We start from the raw sequence: 26,903 nt of genomic DNA, 5'->3' as shown, positions 1-26,903 counted from the left end.
AAGTCTTTTCAACAAATAATGCTGGAGCAATTGAACATCCATAGGCAAAAGAAATTAACATCAATCTAACCTCATGCCTTAAACAAAAATGAACTCAAGGTGGATCACGACTGAAATATAAAATATAAATGTATGAATAATTTAGTAGGAAACATAGAAGAAAATTGTCAGGACTGATGGCTAGGTGAAGGTGGTTTATGTTTTTTTTCAACACATTAAACAAAAGAAAAGGTATCAGAAAAAGGATCTCGGTTTCCATATTTAAAAACTAGGAAAAGAGAAAAGCAAAGAAAGGAGAAGAAATAATATAATAAAGATCTAAATGGAAATCAATGAAGTAAACAGAATAAACTGCAGAGAAAGTCAGTGAAACCCAAAGCCTTAAAGAATAATAAAATAGGGACTTCCCTGGTGGTTCAGTGGGTAAGACTCCATGCTCCCATTGCAGGGGGCCTGGGTTCGATCCCTGGTCAGGGAACTAGATCCTGCATGCATGTTGCAACTAAGAGTTTGCATGCGGCAACTAAAGATCACATATGCTGCAACGAAGATCCCACGTGCTGCAACAAAGACCTGGTGCAGCCAAAAGAAATAAATATATATATTTTAAAGCTATCAACAACAAATCTTTAAGTAATGATAATAATAAAATAAACAAACCTCTAGCCAAGAATTATCAAATTAAAAAGAGTAAATACACAAATTACCAATATCAGGAATGAGAGAAGAGACACCAATACAGATGTTATCACATAAGATAAGATAACCCATATAGCCCTACACCTATTTATGAAATTAAATTTGGAATTAGAAACCTTCACACAAAGCAAACCTCAGGCATAAATGCTTCAGTGGTGAATTCTGCTAAACATTTAGACAAAAAAAACATACCAATTCTACACAGACTATTCCAAAAAATTGGAAAGACATGCTTTCCAACTTACTCTGTGAAGGTAACATACCAAAACCAGACAAAAGCATTACAGGAAAACCATAGACCAATATCCTTCATTAACATAGATGCAGAACCTGAACAAAATTTTAGCAAATCAAATCCAACAATATAAAAAAAGTAACATATCAAGAAAAAGTAGTTTATACAAGAAATGCAGGGTTTGATATATGAAAATTAATGTAAAAAAGATAAAACATACAATTGTAGTTGGGGGATCTAAGATGGTCCCTCAAATTCCTGCTTTCCAGTATTCTCACTCTTGTGTAGCCCTCTTACATTTTACTAGAGTTGACCTATATGAATCATAATATAGTAAAAGTGAGGGTAAATCACCTCCATTTTACATTATAAAAGACACTGGTTTCCTTCTTAGTGCATTCTCTTGCTCCTGGACCACTTGCTTTATTTGAGAGTATCCATCATGATCATTCCTATGGAGACCCATGTGGCAAGGAACTGAAGCTTCCTGTCAACAGAAAAGACCTTGGAATTGAATCTTGCAGCCTCAGGCAAGTCTTCAGAGACTACAACCCCAGTAGACAGCTTGCCTGCAGTTTCATAGCAGATATTGAACTCTAACTGCTCCCAGATTAATGTAATTTTTCTGAAAAAAAATGTAAACAAATATGTAGTGACAGACAGCAGATCAGTGGTTTCCTGCAGATGGATGAGTACAGAAGGAGAGATTACAAAGGGCCCAAGAAAAACCTTTAATTTCATAGGTATAAACATGTATCAAATTGTACATGTTAAATATGTGTAGTTTAGACTTGAGTAAGGCTGGGTTTTTTTAAGCTAAGAGATACTCAAAACTCATCATTCATTATTTTACTACGTTTTACTATTATCTATGCTTTAAGGTTATTTATATTTAATGTATCCATGTATGGTAGAAACAGAATATGATGGTGTGCTACTACACATCTTGCCCTAATTTCACATTCACAGACATCATGTTGTAGCTTGAAATTGACTGTGTGGTAAACACTACAACTCAGAGCTTGATTTATTGTTTCATGTGAAGTTTTCAGAAAGTAGAGAGTATGTTAATAATTCAGATTAAACTTAAGGGTGTATTGTGTCTGTCATTTTCCATTGGGAACAGCACAGAATTGCGAGGAAATATTCTTTCAGTACTCAAAAAATTTTACCCAAAAAAAAAAAAAAAAAAAATTTTACCCCATTAAGCAAATAAATTACTGACGTCATTGATAAATGACTGACATTCCAACAAATTTCTTTGCAGTTTCAACGTATTCCTGTTAATGAAAATAGAAATATCAACCAATGTTCATTTTAACAATAGGCAAAAGATATGAATGGACATTTCACCAAAGAAGATATATGGGTGGCAAATAAACACATAAAAAATGCTCAAAATTATGAGTCATTACAGAAATTCAAGGTAAAACCACAATGAGATTCTACTACAACATGCCTATTAGAATAGCAAACATTAAAAACACTGATTATAGCAGTTGCTGGTGAACATGTGGAAGAACTGGAACTCTTATTCAGTGCTGTGTGAAACACATATGGTATAGCCGCTTTAGAACACAATTTGGCAGTTTGCAAAATTTTTAAATATTCACCTGCCCTGTGACAAAGGCATTGCACTCCTACATATTAACACAAGAGAAATAAAAGCGTAGGCCCATATGAAAACTTGTACATTCATGGTCATAGTAGCTTAATTTGTAATAGCCAAAAGCCTGTATGTCATTTAACAGAAGAAAGTGTTTAAAAATTGCAGTGCATTTGATTAAGGAATCTGGGAGGATGGTAGAGCAGGAAGAACCAGGAACTTGTCTCCCCAACTAGACAACAATTGTATTGACAAAATGTATCTTATATACCTATTTTGGAACTCTGGGGTCTGTTCAAAGGCTTACAACTTCCAGAGGAAAGCTTAAGACAGTAAATTGCAGTTAATTTTGGTCAATTTCAGCCCTTAGCACTGTAACAGCTACCCATCCCCCACACACTTGCCCTGTGGCTGGCAGTTCTGCATGTGTCCCTGGAGCAGCTTGCACGCAGTTGGTGGGAACCTGGGTGAAACCCTGCTCTTTAAATATTGAGGACTTGTGCTGTGATCTATTGCTGCTTCTGACTGCAGAGGTGAAGACACAGAAGTGAGCAACCATTTGTGTAAATGTCATCGCATTGTTGCAAGCCCCTCCCTCTCCAGTTGAAGCGACTTCCAGGGGATTTGCACCAGCACATGTTCCCCCCTTCATTTTTCTCTTTTCTCCTTTTGGAAGCCAGATTTTTAGGGCTAAGACATTTCAAAGCAATCACATATACAGGGGAATTTGGAAAGTCATGACACATGTAAAGGCACAAGCTCAGAAAAGACCTGAGAAGACCTTAAGTTTACACCTCAGGTTGATCACCAGCAGAGACAGTCTACAACAATTAAAAAAATTTTTAAAATAAAAATGGCAAACCTTGCAGGGCAGAAATTGAGACACAGATGTAGAGAACAAACGTATGGACATGAAGGGGGGAAAGCGGCGGGGGGGTGGGTGTGGTGGTGTGATGAATTGGGCGATTGGGATTGACATGTGTACACTGATGTGTATAAAATTGATGACTAATAAGAACCTGCTGTATAAAAAAATAAATTAAAAAAAAGAGGCAAACCTTGGGGAAGGTGAAGAATCTGATTTCCAAAGTTACCACATTATTAGATTCAAATGTCTAGTGTTCAACAAAAAATTACAAGCCATACAAAGAAGCAGGAAAGCACGGCCCATTCAAGGGGGAAAAAAAGAAATCACCAGAAACTGTCTCTTAAAAAGACCTGATGGCAGATCTACTAGACAGAGACTTTAAAACAACTGTCTTATAGATAATCAAAGAACTAAAGACATGGAGAAAGTAAAAAAAATGATGTATGAACAAAATGGAAATATCACAAAAGATATAGACAGCATAAAAAGAAACCAAAAAGAAATTCTGGAGCTAAAATTACCATAACTGGGGGAAAAAAAGAAAAAAAAACTGCCAGAGTGATTCAAAAGAAGATTTGAGAAGACAGAAGAATCAAGACAGGAAAACTGAAAAAGAAAAAAAAAAAAGACTGAAGAAAAGTGAACAGAATGTAAGGTACCTCTGGAACACCTTCAAAAGGAACAACATGCACGTTGTGGGAGTCCCAGAAGAAGAAAGGGGAAGAGAGATAGCTTGAAGAATTGATGACTGAAAACTTCCCAAATTTGATGAAAGATATGAATATAAACATCCCAGAGGCTCAATGAACTCCAAGAATGAACTCAGAGACCCAAATCAAAGCACATCACAATCAAACTGTCAAAACACAGAGACAAAGAATCTTTAAAGAAATGAGAGAGAAGTGACTAGTCACATTCAAAAGATACTCGATAAAATTACCCACAGATTTTTCACCAGAAGCCTTGGAAGCCAGAAGGCAATGGGTATGTTATGTTCAAAGTGCTGAAGGAAAAAATGTTAAACAAGAATCCTATATCTGGCAAAATTGTCTTTCAAATGGGAGGGAAGAATTAAGAAATTCCCAGATAAACAAAAGCTAAGGGAGTTTGTTACCACCAGACCTGCCCAGCAAGAAATGCTGAAAGGAGTCCTTCACGTTGAAATAAAGGACATTAGACTAACTCAAAGCTGTATGAAGGGATAAAGATCTCTGGTAAAGGTACATACACTGGGCATTTTTTAAAACTACTATTATTGTAACTTTGATTTATAACTCCATTTTTAAATTTCTACATTATTTGAGAAACTAATGCATTAAAAAACAATTATTCTGTGTTTCTGGATATACAGTGTATAAAGATGTAATTTTGTGACATCAGTAACTGAAAGGGTTGGAGATGGAACTGTATAGGAGAAGAGTTTTTGTATGTTATTGAAGTTAGGCTGGTATAAATTCAAATTATAGTGTTATAATTTTAGGATGGTAACCACATGATAACTACAAAGAAGATAGCTATAGAATATACACAAAAGGAAATGGGAAGGGAATTAAAATATTTCACGTTAAAAAATCAAAAACAAAAGAAGACAGTAATACAGGAAATGGGGGACAAAAAAAGCTATAAGGAATATAGAAAATAGCAAATGACAGAAGTAAATCCTTCCTTATCAGTAATTACTTTAAAAGTAAATGGATTAAACTCTCCAATCAAAGACAGAGATCGACAGAGTGGATTTTTAAAAAATGACCCAACTAGGGCTTTCCTGGTGGTGCAGTGGTTAAGAATCCGCCTGCCAATGCAGGGGACACGGGTTCAAGCCCTGGTCTGGGAAGATCCCACATGAGGTGGAGCAACTAAGCCCGTACACCACAACTACTGAGCCTTCGCTCTAGAGCCCGTGAGCCACAACTACTGAGCCTGTGAGCCACAACTACTGAAGCACACGTGCCCCTAGAGCCCATGCTTGGCAACAAGAGAAGCCACTGCAATGAGAAGCCCGTGCACCACAACGAAGAGTAGCCCCCGCTCACTGCAACTAGAGAAACCCTGCGCGCAGCAACAAAGACCCAACGCAGCCAAAAATAAATAAATAAATAAATAAAAAGATAAAAATAAAAATGACCCAACTATATGCTGACTGCAGAGACTAACTTTAGATCCAAAGACACAAGTAGGTTGGGAGTGAAAGGATGGAAAAACATATTCCATGCAAATAACTAAAGAGAGTGAGGTTGGCTACACTAATAGCAGACAAAGTAGACTTTATTTAAAAAAAAAAGTTACAAGAGCCAAAGGACATTTCATATAGCAATAAAAGGTTCTACACAGCAAGAAGATATAACAATTATAAACATTTATGCATGTAATAACAGACCAAGAAATTATATAAAGCAAAAACTGACAGAATTGAGAGTAAATAGACAGTTCTACAGTAATATTTGGAGACTAATACTCTCCTCTAAATAATGGATTGAACAACCAGACAAAAAAAATCAATAAGGAAACAGAAGACTTGACAACACAATAAATCAATTAGATCTAACAGAAATGTACATAATACTGTATTCGACAACAGCAGAAAACACATTCTTCTCAAGTGCGCATGGGACGTCTCCATAATAGACCATGTTATGCCACAAATTAAGGCTTAATTGATTTTAAAAGATAGATATTACACAAAGTATCTTCTCCAACCTCAACCAGATGAAGATAGAAATTGATAATAAAAGGCAAACTGAAAAATTCACAAATTTGTGGAAATTAAACAACATACCCTGAACAGTCAATGGAACAAAGAAGAAATCACAGAGAATATTAGAAAATAATTAGAGATGAAAGAAAACAAAACACACAGCACACCTAGAAAAACAATAGAGAAAATTCAACAAGTCCAGAAGATCGTTCTTAAAAAAAGATTAACAAGATTGACAAACCTTTAGCTAGAATGACTAAAGAAGACATAAATTGCTAAAAAAAAAAAAAAATAGAAGTGGAAACATTACAACTGATTCTACAGAAGTAAAAAGGATTACAAGAGTACTATGAACAAGTGTATGCAAGAAAAGTGGATAACCTAGATGAAATAGACAAATTCCTGGAAACACAAAATCTATCAGGACAGAGCCATGAAGAAAGAGAATATCTGAATAAAACTGTAACTACTAAGCAAAATGAATGAGGGAATTCAATGAATTCATTTATTTGAATGAGTGATCAAAAACCTCCCAACAACAAAGCTATGGACCTGAAGGCTTTATTGGTGAATTTTACCAAACATTTAAGGAAGAATTAACATTAATCCTTGTCAAAAATTTTCCAAAAACTTGAAGGATAACACATTAATTCATTTGCCTTGATATCAAAGCCAGAAAAAGATACTATAAGAAAAGTATAGACCTATATCCCTTATGAATAGTGATGCAAATATCCTTAGCAAAATACTAGCAGACAGAATTCAGCAGCATACTAAAAGGACTAAACACTGTGTTCAAGTGGGATTTATTTATTCCTGGAATGCAAGGATCATTCAACATATGAAAATCATCTAACACCACATTAACAGGATAAAGGGAGAAAAACAACTTGATCATCTCAATTGCTGCAGAAAAAGCATTTGACAAAATTCAACACTTTCAAAATAAAAACACTCAACAAATTAGGAATAGAAGGAAACTACCTCAACATAATAAAAGCCATGTATAAAAACCCCACAGCTAATATCATATTCAATGGTGAAGAACTAACAGCTTTTCAATCAGGAATAAGGAAAGAATGCCCACTCTTGCCATTTCTATTCAACATAGTACTGGAAGTTCTAGCCAGAGCAATTAGGCAAGAAAAAGAAATAAAAGGCATCCAAATTGGAGAAGAATAAGTAAAATTATCTTTGTTCACAGATGAAATAATCTTAAATCTAGAAAACCCTCAAGACTCCACAAAATTACTATTAGAACTAATAAATTAACTCAACAAAGTAGGATACAAAACCAACACAGAAAAATCAGTTGCATTTCTATATACGAACAATGAACAATCTGAGTAGAAAATTATGAAAACAGTTCCTTTTACAACAGCATCAATAAGAATAAAACACTTAGGAAGTAACTTAAACAAGGAGGTAAAAACTTTATTTTAAAACCATAAAACATTACTGAAAAAAATTAAATAAGACATAAATAAGTAGAAACATATCCCACATTCATGGATTAGATGACTGAGTGTTAAGATGTCGATTCTACCCAAAGCAATCTAAAGATTTCATGGAATCCCTACCAAAATCCCAGTAATTTTTTTTTTTTTGCAGAAACAAAAATCTATGCTAAAATTCATATGGATTCTCAAAGGACCCTGAATAGCTAAAACAATCTTTTTTTTTTTTTTTTTTTAATTTGATTTGTGGCTATGTTGGGTCTTCGTTTCTGTGCGAGGGCTTTCTCTAGTTGTGGCAAGTGGGGACCACTCTTCATCGCGGTGCGCGGGCCTCTCATTATCGTGGCCTCTCTTGTTGTGGAGCACAGGCTCCAGACGCGCAGGCTCAGTAATTGTGGCTCACGGGCCTAGTTGCTCCGCGGCATGTGGGATCTTCCCAGACCAGGGCTCGAACCTGTGTGCCCTGCATTGGCAGGCAGATTCTGAACCACTGCGCCACCAGGGAAGCCCAGCTAAAACAATCTTGATAAAGAAGATCAATATTGCAGGACTCACATTTTCCAATTTCAAAACTTACTACAAAGCCACATTAATGTAAATAGTGAGGTATTGACATAAAGAAAAAAGCATAGACCAATGGAATAGAATAGAGTCCAGAAATAAACCCTCCCATATATTGTCAAATAATTTTTGACAAAATCAATCAATGGGAAAACTGAATATCCACCTGCAAAAGAATGAAGCTGGACCCTTACCTAACACCTTACACAAAAATTAACTCAAAATAGATCAAAGACCTGAATGTAAGACGCAAAACTATAAAACTCTTAGAAGAAAACATTGGAAAATCTTCATAACATTGGATTTGGCAATGATTTTCTGGATATGATACCAAAGGCACAGGCAACAAAAAAGAAAAAAAAATTGGACCTCATGAAAATTTCAAACTTTTGTGTATCAAAGGACATTATCAACATAGTAAAAAGGCAACCCACAGAATGGGAGAAATTATCTGCAAATCACAAACCTAATAAGAGATTAATATCCAGTATATATAGAGAATTTCTCAAACTCAGCAACATCAAAACACAAACAATCCAATTCAAAAATGGAGAAAGGACCTGAATAGACATTTTCCTAAAGAAGATATACAAATGACCAGTAAGCACATGAAACAATAGTTACCATCATGAATCATTACAGAAATACAAATCAAAACAACGAGATACCACTTCATACTCATCAGGATAGATACTATCCAAAACAAACAAACAAGCAAACCAACAAAAAACAGAAAAACAAGTGTTAGTGAGGATGTGGAAAAATTAGAACCCTTGCTGAAAATGTAAAATGGTATGGCCACTGTGGGAAACACAACACAATTTTTTTTCCTCAAAAAATTAAAAATATAATTACTATATGATCCAGTAATTCCACTTGCAGGTATATACCCAAAAGAATAGAAAGCAGAGTTTCAAAGAGATATTCGTACACCCAAGTTCACAGCAGCATTAGTTACAATAACCAAAAGGAGGAAATAAATCAAGTATCCATTGAGGGATGAATGAATAAGCAAAATATGACATATACATACAATGGCATATTATTTAGCTTAAAAAGTAATGTAATTCTGACACGTGTTATAACATGGATGAAACTTGAGGACATTATGCTAAGTGAAATAAGGCAGTCACAAAAAGACAAATAATATATAGCTCCATTTATATGAGATAACTAGAGTAGTCAAATTCCATTACAGAGAGTAGAATATTGGTTTTCAGGGGCTTGGGGAAGGGGGAAATACGGAGTTATTGTTTAATGGGTATAGCTTCAGTTTTGCAAAATGTAAAGAACTCTGGAGATGAATAATGGTGATAGTTGCACAATATGACTGTACTTAATACCGCTGAACCATACACCTAACAATGGTTAAGACAGTAAAATTTATGTTGTGTATTTTACAAGATATTTTTTAATTTAAAAAAAAGCATAAAAACTGTGGTATTCATTCAACAGAGCACTACTCAGCAGTAAAAGGAATGAACTACTCATACACACAGAATGATTGATTCTCAAGATGATTATGCTATATGAAAGAAAACAGACCAAAAATAGAGTATAAATACTTTATGATTCCAATCGTATAAAATTCTAGGAAAGGCAAACAAATCTATAGTGAAAAAAAGGTAAATCAATGGTTTCCTTGGGATGTAGGTAATGGTTCCCTGGGGAAGGCAAGGAGGGATAGTAAAGGGGCATGAGGTAGCTTTGTGGGTGATGGATAAGTTCGTTATCATAATTGTGTTGTTGGTTCCCTGAGTGTATACATATTTTAAAACTTATCAAAGTGTACACATTAAATACATACAGCCAATTATTGCATGAAAATTGTATCTCAACAAAGCATTAAAAGAAATTGTTGCACATAAAAATCTGATCTCCTACTCATTTTGGAAAACTAGAAGATTTGGCAACCCCACGTTGACTCTACTACCTCTCTCCTCATGTGTTGGCAGCAGAGATGGCTGGCTATGTCACAAATGCCTCATCCCTGGTGTACAGGATCTACCTTCTCTTAGTCCCCATTTTCCTGCCAACACAGCAATGGCTTTGACATGAATAATGCAGAGAGCCTGCAGTATTCCACAAAACCTTGAGATAATTTGCTCTGCCGGTGACCTTAGTCATAAGGACAGAGGTCTAGAGGTCCTGAGAACTTCTGCAAATCCTGAATCCTGCACAGTCACATTTAAGGGAACATTTGTGGATGCACTTTTAGAACAGGTACATTCCCTCTAGTTTGCCAACTGGACCCAGTAAGTCTTACAGTAGGTGACATATACTGGAACATTAAACATCAAGGGCATATAACTCCTTGGCAGGGGCCAGGTAAACAGTGTCTACTCAACAGTGCTAAGGAATAGGAGGCATCCCCAGTAAACAAGGGGCCCAACTCATGCTGCTTCCAGATGCACTGGAGGTTGCACAGCCTCCCCTTCCTCAGAGTAATCTCTGATTCACAAAAATTCATGCCATTCAGACCACAACATTAGGCCCACAAAGCCCTACAAGCTTCCCTAGGATGCCTTGGGTAGCAACACAAATGAGGCCAAATCTGGACTGAAAACTGCACTCTGCCATCCTGCTCTTCCCTGAGGCAATAAATTTGGAGACCCCTTTGGTTTGGTAGACCTTAATTCTGTTCTCAACCCACTCCACAGTTATCAGAACACAGGAGATTAAAGGTGGCTTTATCAATAAGGCTCTTATCACCCAAACCAGAGCAATGTAAAGTAAATAGTTGTTAAGGTGGGTAATGTGGAAGCTGGATGAATCCATCACAAGCATCATACAAGATCAACAAATGTCCTTGGAAAAGGGAAACCTCTGCAAGCTGCCAGTAGGACCCAGCTCAGGTCTTCATGGCCAAAGATGGGTCATGTCCACAGCTAAACCAGTCACAGGGGGAGGGAATGACATCTTCCCATGGCCTCAGGCTACTCATGATTCCCTCTTGGAAAGAGGAAACAGAGGCCTGTCTTCCGTGAGCACAGGAAAGTGGCTGATGCACACTCTGGACACCTGCCAGTGGGTAGAACTGAGATGACTTCTACCACAGACATTAGCAGTGAGAAAAACTCTGGCAAAGTTTGTGGTCAGAAAATGCAACCTTGCTCCAGAAAGCTTCCAATATATCTAGCACCCATTGGGAATCTCTCCAGCATAGATATTTGGATGAACAAGGTTCAACTTCTGGCTGACAGCTCCCTCATAAAGACCACTCTCAGAGTTACTCTCTAGTGGGTGCTGTCGTGCTGAAGAAGGAGGGTGCACATTCTCTGAACTCCTTTCTCTAGTGTGAATTTTCTGATGCCGGATGAGGGTAGACCTTTGGCTGAAGGCTTTTTCACATTCATTGCACTTATATGGCTTATCTGGTTTGTGAACTTTCTGGTGCTGCCTCAGATTAGAACTTTGCCTGAAGGTTTTCCCACATTCAAGGCACTCATAAGGCCGCTCACCAGTGTGAAGTCTCCGATGGTTATTGAAGCTGGAGCGTTGGCTAAAGAATTTCCCGCATTCAGGGCACTGATAAGGCCGTTCACCAGTGTGAAGTCTCCGATGGCTATTGAGGCTGGAGCTTTGGCTAAACAGTTTCCCACATTCACTGCACTCATAAGGTCGTTCACCAGTGTGAACTCGCTGATGTTTCATGAGGTCAGAGCTTCGGCTAAAGGCTTTCCCGCAAACGCTGCACCCATAGGGTCGTTCACCAGTGTGAACTATCTGATGTTGAACAAGTCCATCAAAGTGGCTAAAGAATTTTCCACATTCATTGCACTTGTAAGGTTTTTCTCCAGTGTGAACTCTCCAATGTTTAATTAGGCTGGAGTTGCAGTTGAAGGATTTCCCACACTCGCTGCACTCATGAGCACTTTTACCTGTATGAACCCTCTTATGATGAATGAGGTTGGAACGTTGGCTAAAGAATTTCCCACATTCACTGCACTCATAAGGCTTTTCTCCAGTGTGCACCCTCTTATGTTGAATAAGATTGGAGCTTCGGCTAAAGAATTTCCCACATTCGCTGCACACATGAGGGCTTTCACCAGTGTGAACTCTCTGATGTTTGATGAGACTGGACTGCTGGCTAAAGAATGTCCCACATTCACCACACTCATAAGGCTTTCCTCGATTGTGATCTCTCTGGTGTTGAAAGAGGCCAGCGGCGTAGCTGAAGAATATCCCACATTTGCTGCACTCATAAGGCCTTTCTCCAGTGTGGGTTCTCTGCTGAACAAGTGAGGATTTGTCACTGAGAGCGTTCTGAAATTCACTGCACTTCTTACCGCATTGCATAGTGGGAAAATCCACCACGCCTTCGGAGCTCTGGTGTGGCTCCACTACACGGGGAGTGACCTGGTGCTGGAGAAAACCACATCTGGACACAAAGGCCTTCCCACCCTCCCTAAGTGTGAAAGGTTTCTTTGATGTGTCATCTCTGCAGCTCTTCACAAGCGAGGCGCTGCCTTCGTTCCTTGCAATAGGCTTGTCCACGTTCTGCTGCATCTGTGGTTGGTGAAGGTTGGCATTGAACTTGAACTCTCTCCTGTATGCCTCACACACATGTGGTTTCTGCCTGGGATGTGTTGCCTGGTGTTCAGCCGGGTGCACAATGTCTTTCAGGTGTAGGCCACACAGGTCACAGGGGTAGCCCTTCTGGGTGGATGGAACCACCTTGGGATTCATGTCCTGTGACACTTCTACAGAAACACTAAGCTCAGCAGGTGACTCCTCACCCTCTGTTCCATGGCAAAAATCTGAAAGTAGAAAAATGCTGATGACATTCATATTAATTTTCATAGAAGAAAACAACCCAATCACAAATGCAAGTCTGATCCAGGAATGAGTCCATGGGACTATTGGCAAGATGAGAGGCCTGAGGTCAGGATAAGGAATGGTCTTCTCTGCTGTGCTGTGCCTGGTAAGGTCACGAAATAGGGGAGGGCTTACCAGGAGCAAGGACACAAAGATGTGCACAGTATCAGGTGGAAAGGCAAGTCTCCTCCTCACTTCTCTACAAAGGCTTTTCAGGGGAGCCCTGGCTGCTGGTAACCCATGAGGACTGTGCAGAAGGATGTGTCCAGGGCCAGGAAAATCTGATTGCAACTGGCTAGCTGGTGTTCAAGGACTATAAGAGGAAATGTGTACATCTCATGACATATTAAGTGCAGGTCCACATTGGAGAGTGCTGCAGAGGGAGCTGTGGAAACAGTGACACAGCCAGGGGCCCCAAGTCAAAGCAGAAATGACAAGTAGGCAATGTGTCAAGAACAGGAAAGGAAAGGTAGAAGAGATATAAGGCTTTGGCACGAAAACAACGATGAACACGAGAAAAGTGGCAGGTATGATTTGAAGACAGTAGTGATGTCACATGCTCCCCCATCTCTCACTTACCTGAGCCAGGCCCTCTATATGCCCCTCTTGCCATGGCTGACGTCATGTCAACTTGGTCAGGCACCCAGGGCTCTGCCCCCATCTCCAGCTGGGCAACTACATGAGACCTGAAGGATGTAAGTCCTAAGGGGAAGACAGGACAGGTAAGGGGCCAGCACTTGCCCTGGTGAACTACCCCACAACAGACCACAGGAAAGAAAACAAAATATTACAAAAGGAACACACAAGGGAGATCTAGCAGGAACATCTCAGTGGTCATGGCAATTAGTAACCACCAGTGCCTAGAATTCCTGGCAGTCAGGCCTTAGGAAATGTTAGTTAAAGGAAAAGAGCAGAACAGAACTGTCATAGATCTGGACGATCACCCAGGCGGGCAGTGGCCAAGTCAGATGGGATCCACTGGGCTGACTGCAAGACTCTTCCTTCTGGGACCCTTCCCCACAAGGCTTCAGGGCAGCAGGTGTTGGGGCTGCTTGGGGAGAGCGTGGGACCCTGCACACAACTCAGCTCTGGAACCCACGGCCCATATACCAGAAAGGGGGGAAGGGGGACTTCCCTGGTGGCACAGTGGTTAAGGATCCGCCTGCCAGTGCAGGGGACACGGGTTCGAGCCCTGGTCCGGGAAGATCCCACGGAGCAACTAAGCCCGTGCGCCACAACTACTGAGCCTGCGCTCTAGAGCCCGTGAGCCACAACGACTGAGCCCATGTGCCACAACTACGGAAGCCTGCATGCCTAGAGCCCGTGCTCCTCAACAAGAGAAGCCACTGCAAGAAGCCCGCACACCTCAATGAAGAGTAGCCTCCGCTCTCCGCAACTAGAGAAAGCCTGCACGCAGCAACGAAGACCCAACGCAGCCAAAAATAAATAAATAAAATAAATAAATTTATTTTTTAAAAAAAGGTGCGGGGGAAGGAAGCAGTGCCCACAGTCCGGCTGTGGGAAGGAAAGAGCCCCTTCTTGGGAAAAGAGGATGGGCAGAGATGAGCTGAGGACACCTGGGTGGGTGTAAAAGCCTTACCCAGTGAGGCTATCAGTGCAAAGTTCTCCAGCATCACATCACAGTACAGAAGTCTCTGAGCCTCATCAAGGAGTCCCCATTCCTCCTGGGAGAAGTAAATGGTCACGTCCTCAAAGGTCACACAGTCCTGCCATGATGGGGACAGTTCATTCCATGATCAGCTTCTCTCCTCAGGACTCCCTGTCTATCCCCTGTTCACCCTCCTCCCCAGCTTCCCAACTCAGAGGAGATCCCAGGCCCTGGTTCCATGCCTTCTATGACTGCTTTTTCAGCCCACAGCAATGCCAGCAATGCTCTGGGCCTGAAGTGCAGGGCCCCTAGTGTCGCCGATGTCATGCCTTCCAGATACAAACAAACATGGGCTCAATCTTCTCCGTAATCCCCAGTACCAGGGCCCTGGGGGCAACAGCTCACATGCCCTCCCCACATGCATATCACTCTTTGGACTGTACATTTCCTCAAACCCTGGACCTCACCACTGCATCCCCATTGTTGCTGTACCCCCTCCCCATCCCAGCCCACATCATAGCCATCTCCATGCGCTGTCACTCTTTACATGGTATTGCTGGGGCTCAGGGTAGGCCACCCCAAAATGTGCCTCAATGTCATATTGATTATTTTGAATTAAATTTACTTAGGAAACGGCCAGCACAAGGGGGACACTCCTTTCTGTCTCCCTAAAAGCAAGAAATGAATGTCTCATGTAAAAGTGAATGTCTCATGTAAAAGGGTGTCTTTCTACCTCAAGGAGGTAGAAAGACACCCTTATCAACAAAGATAGGGATTTCGGGGCCAAGAAGCCTATATAAACAAACTTTGTTACTTCTTTAATTTACTACGGGAAGCCCAAACTCTGTTTAGATTTTTCACTAATTGGGTACCCAAAACCTAAGTTTCTTTGTCTAGTCAATTCCTTACAAATTTATTGTTTTTTTTGTCCAAAAAGTAGAAAAGCTGCCTGCTTTGGCCACTTCTTAGGTCCCATTTCTATGAGACCTCCATGCACAGGAATTAAAATTTGTTTCCTTTTCACCTATTAATCTGTCTTGTGTCAATCTGATTATTAGTCCAGCCACAAAAATCTCAAAAGAGGGGTAGAGGGGGAAATTTCCCCCTTCGCAGCAGTTGGTGAGCCAGGCAGGAGGCCGGCTGGAGACTGCTTCCCGCCCGGAGGATGCTGTAGATCCGGGGGCATCTGACAAAGACTGCAGAAGGTAAGATTTCTTACCAAGTCGGCCTCCCGGGTCTCTGCCTGCAAGTTCTGGTGGGAGGGAAAATGGTGAGACTCCCTTTTCTCTGTCTCTAAATTTAGATTAGCAGGAGAAAATATTTGTGGAGCTGGTTAGTTCCTTGGATTTTTTAGTGATTTGGGAATCCTTATCCTTCACCTCCCAGAGATGGTCACTGTTTTTCTCTGTCTCTGTCGTGTTGCTTGTCACGAGGAAGAACCAGAGGGCAGAACACAGGCATAGGCCCTATGAACCTGCTGTTCAAGCCAGCCTCACCCACTGGTGAATTAGCAGTTCTCACCAGACCGGCATCTGTTTCGACAAACTTTGCTGGGTTCTTTTTATTTATTTATTTATTTTTGCTACGTTGTGTCTTTGTTGCTGTGTGTGGTGGCTTCTCTTGGCATGGGCTCTAGGCGCGCAGGCTTCAGTAGTTGTGGCGCACGGGCTTAGTTGCTCCGTGGCATGTGGGATCTTCCTGGACCAGGAATCAAACCCTTGTCCCCTACATTGGCAGGCGGATTCTTAACCACTGCGCCACCAGGGAAGTCCTGCTCTGGGTTCTTTATTAAAAAAAAAAAAAAAAAAAAAGATGAGGTTTTTCCTTCCATCTTGTTTTATGTCCTCAGAGCTTGGCTTTGTGTCCAGTGAGAATACTGTCTCTGGTCTCTGCCATCCAGAAGGTGCATTTACTGGGGTGAATCTGGGGGCCAAGCTCTTTGTCCGGCCATACCAGCTCTCAGGGGACTTTGTCATAAGGCGTCCCAGTCCATAAGGGGCCTCTGTCATCGCAACCTTTATTGGTTTTTAGTGCTGGAAAAGTCCCATTCCAGTAGTGCCTGCCGGATACCATAAATTATCGGTTTTATGGCTGGAGGCGCCCCACATTTTTGTGGGACACTGGAGACACCATTTTCCCTACACCATTCTTACCACCTGTAGCAACAAAGGGGTTCTACCTTCTTAGACTGATTCTGGGAGTGGGCTTTTTGGATCTTGTGAGGGCTATATACTCTTCTTGTGAGATGCCTCTTGCATCTTTGGTTAAGCCATAATAAAACATTGATCTCAGTCACTATGTGAAAATATAAGATCCTACTCGTCAATGGCCAGATGATAGATCCTTTAAATTGGCTATATTTAAAAGGAAAAAACAATTGAGAGCTCTCATAATAAACAGCTGTCATATTGGTCCTTATGGGAGGATCAAATGCTCTATAAAAAGAAAAAAAAGAAGTATAACGACTACTCTTAGAGAATCTCTTATTAAGATAAAAAAAAAAAACAAATTAGACTTAAAACAAAAATCCAACATAAATTCTCCTTAAAAATCACCCCATCTTCTCAGCAATTTCCCAGGCTCTCCTACAAATAATCAGAAAATAAATGGGCTGGAGGCCAATATTTAAGCGTTAATAGAAACAACTGTCTTTGTCTTACAAAACTCTATAAAACCAGAAGTACAACTCTAGAAACAGGTCAAAGCCCACCGAACTTTACTCGTCCCAAGGTCTCACCTAGTCCTCTCAAAATGCTTGCCGATATTATAGTAGATCAGGATATTGGCGCAAACTTGTCCTGTACTTAAGAAAAACATTTAATAATAATTACCCTAAGACCTATGATAATAGACAAGTATACTCCAAAACATATTTTCTTTCTCTGTCCCTTCAAGTTATAAGTCATGTATTTGAATATAAACACAGCCCACAGAGCCTGAGCCTGAGCCCGGACTAATTCAATCAGTAAAACCTGAAATTAAAGGAAAAAAGAGAGAGAGGCTTTTTCAAACACCCACTGTTAAAAGGACTTTCTTGCTCAAACTCTAATAAGTCACAGCCTCCCTAGAATTGCTTGTCAAGGGCAAATACAGATCTTAAAAGTCTTCTACACAAATAATAAAAGACTAGCTAGCTGAGCAAATAATCTAATTCATTCCAACTGTTACTGATAAACTAGTGAGTTTTCTATTGTACCTGATTCATGGCTAAAGTTTTAAAATGAGAACTATGAGATCTCTGGTTGAGTTTATCTATATGTCCATATGTGTATGTTACCTCTGGATGGCATTGCCAAAGTTAATCTGTAAAAGAGCTCTATTTAATTGGCTTAAATAAACAAGACTTTTTAATATAAAAAGTCTCAAATATGTAATAAAAAATAACCCAAACGTTTTTCATAATCTTTAGGAAATAAAAGCTACTTGTTGGTTAAATTAATACAGGTATATCTTCAGAGTTAGCATTAAATGTAATGTAGATAAACAACCTTTGTTCTACCTGAGTGTACTAGTCAAACGGGCTAATGTTGTCTCTGTTGCAGTTTGTCAGCAAACAAACAAACAAGATAATGACTAACTGCTTTAATGTCTCATGAAAAGTTCCAGCAAAGCAGATTCAGAAGAGCCTATATGGCTAAGCCCTATTCTTGCTGGACTTGTATAAATAATCAGGCCGAGTTTATGGAATCTAGACTTACTCTGCAAACAAATTCGTCTTAATTTGGCTATCTTTGGTAGAAATTAGAGTGATTTTAGAGAATAAAATTATGTTTCAATAGAAACTATAATGCACACTTGTATATATGATTCTAGTGCTATTAGTTTTCATTGAGGTTTTGTTATTTACCTGAAAACTGGACTGGATCCTGAATTTTTCTAGTTTCCTCCAATATCTGGCTACAACTCTTTAATGTTTCCAATTTTCTCTCACCCTTCTGAGTTGGAATCACTGAGAACTAAAACTGAGTTTGGAATCATTGCGTTGGAATCATTGAGAACTAAAATTGCCCTTTTCCTGAAGCCCTGCAAATTGAAGCTAAACGACTTGATAAACTTCAGAGAAATTGCCACCACGGCTCATATTTAAACCATCCTCGTGCCTTTTACTGTATGAGCCACTCAGAAAGTTTTCCTGAACACCTGGTGACATCAGAGGCATTTCAAACTGCAAAAGATGCTTCAACCCTGACATCTCGAAATCTTCTTGACTGACTGCATCCTGGTCTATAAACTGGTTTATAATCTGCTCCGATCATTAACCTTTGTTTTTCTTTTGATTCCCTAGAAATGTCTCTTACTAAATACCTGATTGCTTGCGCCTAGGCCTAGCTTTGGGAGCCCCCCTGCATCACTGCCTCCTAAGATAAGGTATAACTGTTTAACTGAACTAACCTGTTCTCAGAACTAAGAAACTGGTTCAATGAACTGTAGGACTCCACTAACCCAGTCTCTCTCTCCACAGAGGACGATTCAGAGGAGGGAACTGTCAGACCCGAGGTAGGCCTCCCCTAAATGTTTCTCAATGGCATATTGATTATTTCGAATTAAAGTTACTGAAGAAACAGCCAACACAAGGGACACTCTGACCCTCCTTTCTGTCTCCCTGAAAACAGGAAATAAATTTCTCACGTAAAAAGTGCACTCCCTGCATCTGGACATAAAGAACATCCTTATTTAGGACTCCGCGCTCCCAATGCAGGGGGCCGGGGTTCCATCCCTGGTCAGGGAACTAGATCCTGCATGCTGCAACTAAGACCCGGCGCAGCCAAATAAATAAATAAATAAACATTAAAAAAAAAAAAAAAAGAACACCCTTATTGCCAAAGATAGGGAATTTGGGCCAAGAAACCTATGTAAATAAAACCCTGTTACTTCTTTAATTTACTACCTGAAGCCTGAACTTTGTTTAGCTTCTTCACTAATTGGGCACCCAAAACCTAAGTTTCTTTGTCCAGTCAGTTCCTCACAAATGTATTGTTTCCTTGTCTAATAAGTATAAAAGCTGCCTGCTTTGGCCACTTTTTAGGTCGCATTTCTGTGAGACCTTCATGTGCATTAAAATTTGTTTTTCTCCTGTTAATATTACTTTTATTATTAGTCCAGCCACAAGAACTCAAAGGAGGGGTAGAGGAGGAAGCTGCCCCCTCCCTGACAGTCCGGAGAATTCTTGGCAAATACAGCCATGATCCCATCCTGCCCCCAGACCTTCTGTGGCTCCCACTGCCAAGGGCAACATCCACCCTTGATGTGAAGGCCTCTCCACCTGGCCCCGTTCCTGCCTTCAATCCAAGCCACGCAGGACTACATCAGACGCCCTTGGCCCTTTTCTTCTGTCCCTTCATCAATCACTCATTCAAAAGCCAACCTCTCCGGTCCTCCTACCCCCCACCCACCAGGGTCTAATGGCTCTCTCATCTTGCCCCATTTGCCCCTGAATTGATTCCCCAGCCTGACTGAAAATCCCCGGGCCCCCTCAAGGGTCCACAGAGCCCTGGTGAGAACGAAGATGGCTGAATGAGCACCAGCCCAGGCCTCACTGAAAAACGACCTCCAATACTACGAAGCCTCAGCCCCCCTTCTCGTATCTATGCCCCCAGGAAAATTTGGCCACCTGCCAGACCCACTTTTCCCTACACACAGCCCCCTGCCCAGCTACCACCATAAACATAACTCTCCCTCATCTGTCTTTATGATGCCAAACAAGCCAGCAAGATACCCCGTTCTCAGTTCTCAGGCCCCCCCTCCCCCTTCCCCCTAACATCACTGCCACCATGACCTGAAGTTTCACCCTCCTAAATCCGACACACCCTTGCCCACACACCAGACGCCATATCTTGGTTGTTTCTTTTTTTGTTTTCTTTCTCTTTTTTTTTCTGGCCACGCCGCATGGCTTGTGGGATCTTAGTTCTCTGACCAAGGATCGAACCCGGCCCCCCCTGCAGTGGAAGCGTGGAGTCTTAACCACTGGACTTCCAGGGAAGTCCCTCGATGTTTCTAACTGTGAAAATAAAGACCAACCAAATGAGAACAGCAAAGGCTAATTACCCTGAGTTTGCTATAGAAACAGAGTCAACCGCTTATGTTCTGGCACAGACTCAGAGGCAGGCAGAGGAGTGGGAAAGTTTTGTAAGTGGAAAAAAAAGGAAGCCTTCAGGTGTGCCCTGTTGGCATGGGGACGCTGTAGGCAGGCTAACTAGGAGCAGGGCATCCTATGTGATTGGTTAGGGGTGCATATTTGGCTTTCTCTGGTTGGTCCTATGTTGGAAGTAGGAACAAAAATTAGAGGAGTTGTCAGCTATTAAGTCCTGGTCTTTTGGGGCCAATTGTTACAGAAGTTATTGTTTAACTTCCTGGATTGTCACTAGAGATAGCAATCTGGCTTCCTGCAAGTCTAACTTTCAGCAGGATGGCTTCCTGGGTTGTTTATTGTAGATAAGAGAGTTGGTTGCCTGGGCAGATTGCTGCAGGTTGTGGGTCAGAGTTCTATTTTATATATAGTCCGTCAATTGTCCCTTTGTATATTTGGTGTCTCATAACCTAAACTAAGCCTCCCCAGAACACCATAACTGTGTGTCTAGCTGCTCAACCTTCAACTTCACTCAGGGGTCCCTGGAACATCAGAGTTCAACATGGCCAAAACCTAACTTCTTCTGTTTCCACTGAAAATTCCTCCTACAACCAACTTCCCCTTTTCAGTTGATGGTTCATCCATCCTTCCAGCTGCTAAAACCAAAAACCATCACGTCACCTCTTTTCTTTGTCAGCCTCCACATCAGAAAATCTGGTCAGACTAGCTTAAAAGACACACCTAGAAGAATCCAGTCGCTCCTTCGGCCTCCAGCCACCTGCCCTAGTCACATGGGCTGCAGTATTGCACCAGCCTTGCTCTCCCCGCCTTCACCCTCAGCCCGCAGTCAGTTTTCCACTCAGCATCCATAGGCCCCTGCTAAGACCTAAATCAGATCATCTTCCTCCTCTGCTCTAAACCTTCTGTGGCTCCCAGCACTCTCAGTAGAGAGCCCCAGCTCCCCAACACGCCATTCCAGGGCTGACTTCAGCCCACCTGCTCTCTGAACACCCCCAGTTCAATCAGGCATTTGCACGTGCTGGTTCCCGTGCCTAGGAAACCCTTTCCCACCTCATCCCATTAGAGTTTAGAAATAGGAACTGCCCTCTAGAATCTCTGGCCTGGATTCAGGACCCTAGGCTGGGAGGGACTGCTCCCCTTCTCAAACCCTCGAAGACCCGGGACTGAAAAGCAGAAAGATGAAAAAGACGTGAAGTTGTAGGGCATCGCCCATCTTTGATACCCCGGCGCCGGGCACGTGAGGGTGGGGGGCTGAGCGGCTGAGGGCCTGAAGCCCATCCACTCACCTTCGCCTGGTCCATCAGCGCCGCCGCCGCCATCGCAGCCCGTGGACGCAGGGGCCCTAAGAGGCGGGCGACCGAGGCGGGTGTCGCGGGCTCAGCCTAGCACCGCCTCGCCTTGCCCGGGGCGAGGTGGCACTTCAGTCTCCCCGGGGTCAAGGGCACCCAGAGCCCGATGCCGCCTCTGGGGCCGCGGAGAGCGCGCGGCCCGGCGGGACCCTGGCGGACACCGCGTCCCAGGGGCTCACGACTAGTTCAAAGGCGCGGAGGAGGGTCCTGGCCTCCCTATCCTTCCCCTCCCGCTCCCGAAAACCAGCTGGGAAGAGCGGTACTGGCCCAGCCCCGGGCCCACGGCTCGGGGCGCACCGGCCCGGGGAAATGACTTGCTGCCCTGAAACGCAGGAAGTTCCGGCCCCCACCTCCTCGGCCCTAAGAAACGACACTCTCCGGGGCTGTCATTGGCCCAGCGCCAGCCGGTGACGCACCGGCACAGCCTCCTGGATCGTGTTTTCTGTCCTGCATCCGGCCAGGCTGGTCGGGGGCGGCGGGGGAGAGGCGGGAGGGAGGCAGGCGGGGCAGGAGAGCGGACCTTGCTGGTTGACGTTGGCCGGGCTGCACCGCGAGCTGCACCTCCTTAAGGGGCTGTCCCCAGGCCTCTGGGGCCAAGTCCCGCCCGCCCTCAGAGGTCTGTAATATGAGACCCACTGGTACCTGTGTGGGCGTAGCTGGCCCCTTTACCTCTCAGGCTCCCGGGGACCCTGATTCACATGGAAAAATGAAGCTAGTATCTAATTTACGGGTTCTTTGTGTACTAACATTAAATGTTGCTCTAATTCAGTGCGTCTCAAACCCGTAACGTCAGCATCACCTGGGAATTTGTTTAAAGTGCAAGTTCTCGGGCACTAACCTAAACCTAGACACTTAGAAATCATCCTGGGGGTGGGACCCAGCCTTCTGTGTGTCAACAAACCTTCCGGGGGACTCCAATTTAAGGAAAACGGACTCTCATTAACATTCAGTAAATAAAATGGAAATAACACTACATATCTCAAGGTAGGTAACAGGGCCTGGCACATAGTTTCTGCATAGCTAAGGAGTAATTTCAGTGGGCCCACACTTGCATCTTCCCATGCATAGAAAGACACTGAAATCATTAACTTAAGATGTCTGGAGACTTCCCTGGTAGTCCAGTGGCTAAGGTTCTGTGCTCCCAATGCAGGGGCCCCGGATTCCATCCCTGGTCAGAGAACTAGATCCCACATACTGTCTCTAAAAGATCCTGCATGCCGCAACTAAGGCCTGGCGCAGCCAAATAAATAAATAAATATTTTTTTTAAAAAAGATGTCTTTTTTTTGTGATTAGCAGTAATCTTTTGATGTTTGACTACTATTTTTTTTTTTTCAGTAAAAATTTGTGTATATCTTGGCTCCTCTATTACCTCTATCTGAGAGGCCGCCTTCCCGGGCTATAGTCCTCGGGAATGCCCCAAATATAACATAATTCTTAAATTTAAGTGGTGCATTTTTTTTCAGTCGACACCCCAAGCTCATTTACATGGTCCAAATTGAATGTAAGGGAAGCTTGGTGAACAGAAAGAGAAAAAAGGATTGGTGAGAATATAACCACTTTCAAGAACAATTTGTTAACCCATTTACTACTCCTACCCAGTCAATACTCTCAGCCTCTCTTTTATATGGCAACCAAAAACCCCATCTAGTCATTGGCTCAATCTCAGTCTTAGCATTTATGCTCCCAACCTAACCTAAGACCAGGAGATTATAAACAAAATAAGTTATCTGTCATCTCTCATTCCCATTACATAGCTGTGGTTCCGGGACACAGTGAAAGGACCTATTCAGACCACTGAAGGAATTACTACTGTGGTGCTCCAAGGACAATGGTGCTTCAAGGACAAAGGACAACCCTGCCTGAAAAAGTGTCAGCATTACACCCCCTACCGGATTCTTACTCACCCTCCCCACTATGTTTCGATGGTTACGAAATTCCTGAGCCCACCTGGGCAACGCCCACCTGGGCAGCAGGACCTGTCCCAAATAAGGAACGGCATCTGCCCTGTCCCACTCCCACCCTATAGAAGGAAGGTATATGTGCCTTGACCAATCAGTAAATGAAATTTTCACCTCAGACCATTCCTTTGTTTCCCGGCTATAAAAACTGATCAATAGCACATGTTCGGGCTCCACTCTCCCAGACTATTAGGAAGTTGGCCTGCTGTTCTGGCAGCGACCCTTCCCTCTAATAAATTCTGTCTTCCTTACGTTCTGCCTTATGTCTGGAAATTCTTTTCCAACCTGCGTTCAGACCACAACAACTACCAACCTATATTTCTATACAGAGTAAAAGCATCTTTCAAGAATTTTCCACTTTTATGAAATAAGATTATTTCAAGCCAAAAAGAAAAAAAAGGAAAATTAATCTGCAGAAAATGCAGTTCTAAAGATTATATTTAAGAACAATGAAAAGTGATTCCAGGTGAAAGCTCTGTATTTCTAGGAATGAGGATCTGAGAGAGGAGTGTATCTGATTAATACAACTATTCATTATCTGTATGAAACATGAATAATATTTCCTTGTGGAGATAGAATGATGGGATTACCATGTGTCAGGGAGGAAGAAATTTATCTTTACTCTTTTAGGTTCTTCTGACTCATCTAAGAATTAAATTGACATGAGACAGATTAACAGGAGAAAATCAAACAAGGCTTAATATCATGTATACGTGGGAGAGACCCAGAAAAATTGAGTAACACACCAAAATGGCTGAAACCCTCACCTTAAATAACATCTTCAGCTAAAGACAGAAGAGGAGGGCTTCCCTGGTGGCGCAGTGGTTAAGAATCTGCCTGCCAATGCAGGGGACACGGGTTTGAGCCCTGGTCTAGAAAGATCCCACATGCCATGGAGCAACTAAGCCCGTGTGCCACAACTAATGAGCCTGAGCTCTAGAGCCCACGAGCCACAACTACTGAGCCCGCGTGACACAACTACTGAAGCCCACGTGCCTAAAGCCTGAGCTCCACAACAAGAGAAGCCACTGCAATGAGAAGCCCGCGCACCACAACTAAGACTAGCCCCCACTTTCTGCAGCTAGAGGAAGCCTGTGCACAGCAACGAAGACCCAATGCAGCCAAAAATAAATTTTTTTTAAAAATCCCATTAAAAAAAAAAAAAGACCAAAGAGGATGTCGAGAGTAGGAAGAGTCAGTTGTGGGAGGTTACCAGGAATAGCAAAGTAAACAAGGGTGATTGTGATGCACATTTAAATCTCCACCCAATAAGAGTTTCTAAAGATTTGCTCATCCTTCTCTTCCAGGGAGACATGAATGGAGATTTCCCTTACAAATGGAAATGTTTGTTACGCGAAGGCAACTCCTACTTTGTCTTCAGAGCCCTTCTCCTGTCTGTTTCTCAGAAAATAACCAGCTTAAAACAATATGCTGAGACTTCCCTGGCGGTCCAGTGGCTAAGACTCCGTGCTTCCACAGGTTTGATCCCTGGCAGGGGAACTAGAATCCTGCGTGAACTAGAATCGAACTAGCATGCTGGCACGGCCTGGCTAAAAAAAAAAAAAGTGCCAAAGAGACATAATTTAGGGTGGCAAATCCTGCTCCCCTACACATGCATACCAGAAAAGTCATAGAAATTGAAATGAGACAAAGTGATTAATATTCCAAGTCCCTTATATTGTCCAGGAGGAAGGTAAAGGTATTTATAACGAACAGGGAAGAGCCAAATCTGACTACGTGTTGGATCTGTTTCTTTTACTTTAACCTTTACTTTCCACTGCTTTTGTTCACTAAAAGGATACTGTGTATACATAATGGCCTGCCTCCGGGAGCCCTGACCCTCTGCCTGAATGTTAAACCAAAGTGCCTTTGTTCAGGGAAACATCCGGACCTTGTCCACCTGTGGATGGCTACAAGAAAGAAGAAATTAACACAGCCCCTCCCCGAGGCTGGCCATTCCAGGTGATATTTGCAAAACTTATGGCCTTTTTACTTTACTTCCTCATCTCCTCCCCCTCTCTGTGCTATAAAAGAAACTGGCATCCAAACTCTGATAAGATGGTTATTTTGAAACTTTAGTCTGCCATCTTCTCAGTCTGCTGGCTTTCCGAATAAAGTCACACTCCTTGCCTCAACACCTCGTCTCCGGTTTATTGGCCTGTCATGCGGCGAGCTTAGCAAGCTTGGACTCGGTAACATAACTCTAATTTTAATAAAGTTCAATTTATCAATTTTTTTCTTTCGCTGATTGTGCCTTTGGTATTGTATATAAAAAGTCATAGCCAAACATAAGGTCATTTAAATTTCCTATGCTATCTTCTAGGAATTTTTTAGTTTTGCATTTTAAATTTAGATCTGGATCCATTTTGAGTAACTTTTGTGGACGGTGTAAAGACCTTACTTCCTTTTTTTTGTATGTGGATGCCCAGTTGTTCCAGCACCCATTTGTTGAAAAGATTATCCTTGCTCTATTGAATTGTCTTTGCTCATTTGTCAAAGACAAGTTGACTAAATTTGTATGAGTCCATTTCTGAGCTCTCTATTCTGTTCCATGACCTATTTGTCTATTCTTTTGCCACACTGCCTGATTACTGTAGCTTTATAGTAAGTCTTAAAATCAAATAGTGTTAGTCTTCCAATTTATTTTTCTCCTTCAATATTAGGTTGGTTATTCTGGGTCTTTTGCCTCTCCATATAAATGTTAGAATCAGTTTGTTTATATTTACAAAATAACTTCCTGGGATTTTTTTTTTTTTTTAATTGGAATTGCCTTGAATCTGAAACAGGAGGGAAGGGGGCATGGTACAAACTCTAAAAGTATGACATAGCCCTTGAGGGTATGACATAAACTGGTTAGAACCCACCAGGTCCAAGATGGATGAAGATTCAACTTCTAGTGGACGTTGAGCCTAATTATATGCTCATTATAACACATTAACATGATAAATGACACACCCAC

The 26,903-nt window shown here is 41.9% G+C and overlaps 2 protein-coding genes across 13 annotated transcripts in view; one reads left to right on the top strand and one right to left on the bottom strand.

The window, feature by feature from the left end:
- Positions 1 to 25,652, top strand: part of LOC118884884 (zinc finger protein 780A-like) — a 35,972-nt gene extending 10,320 nt beyond the window's left edge. For 2 of the 7 annotated variants that reach the window (XM_036833020.1, XM_036833021.1), the window contains exons 5-6: positions 19,011 to 19,045; positions 23,741 to 24,121. In XM_036833020.1, coding sequence (XP_036688915.1) covers positions 19,011 to 19,045; positions 23,741 to 24,034 — 329 coding nt within the window. In that variant the 3' untranslated portion in view covers positions 24,035 to 24,121. Of the gene's footprint in view, positions 1 to 1,328; positions 2,174 to 2,201; positions 3,438 to 9,576; positions 9,663 to 18,833; positions 18,917 to 19,010; positions 19,046 to 23,740; positions 24,122 to 25,251 lie in introns of those variants that run through there. The other 5 variants (XR_005017396.1, XR_005017394.1, XR_005017397.1 and 2 more) reach the window with 5 other exon arrangements.
- ZNF792 (zinc finger protein 792) lies at positions 9,673 to 22,341 on the bottom strand. 6 transcript variants are annotated; one of them, XM_036832845.1, is made up of 5 exons: positions 21,923 to 22,341; positions 17,286 to 17,351; positions 14,540 to 14,666; positions 13,519 to 13,641; positions 9,673 to 12,881 (listed from the first exon to the last, which is right to left on the bottom strand). In XM_036832845.1, the coding sequence occupies exons 3-5, from the start codon at positions 14,571 to 14,573 to the stop codon at positions 11,257 to 11,259; spliced, it is 1,782 nt and encodes a 593-aa protein (XP_036688740.1). In that variant the 5' UTR covers positions 14,574 to 14,666; positions 17,286 to 17,351; positions 21,923 to 22,341; the 3' UTR covers positions 9,673 to 11,256. The 6 variants fall into 6 exon arrangements, with proteins under 6 accessions (XP_036688740.1, XP_036688737.1, XP_036688739.1 ...); XM_036832842.1 differs by lacking the exon at positions 17,286 to 17,351; XM_036832844.1 differs by lacking the exon at positions 21,923 to 22,341 and having other exon boundaries at positions 17,286 to 18,827.
- Positions 25,653 to 26,903: the final 1,251 nt, after the last annotated feature.

Source organism: Balaenoptera musculus, chromosome 19 (genome assembly GCF_009873245.2).
Source record: "Balaenoptera musculus isolate JJ_BM4_2016_0621 chromosome 19, mBalMus1.pri.v3, whole genome shotgun sequence".
Lineage (NCBI taxonomy): Eukaryota > Metazoa > Chordata > Mammalia > Artiodactyla > Balaenopteridae > Balaenoptera > Balaenoptera musculus.
The sequence above is the reverse complement of the archived record's forward strand: the minus strand, read 5'-3'. Positions and strand labels throughout refer to the sequence as shown.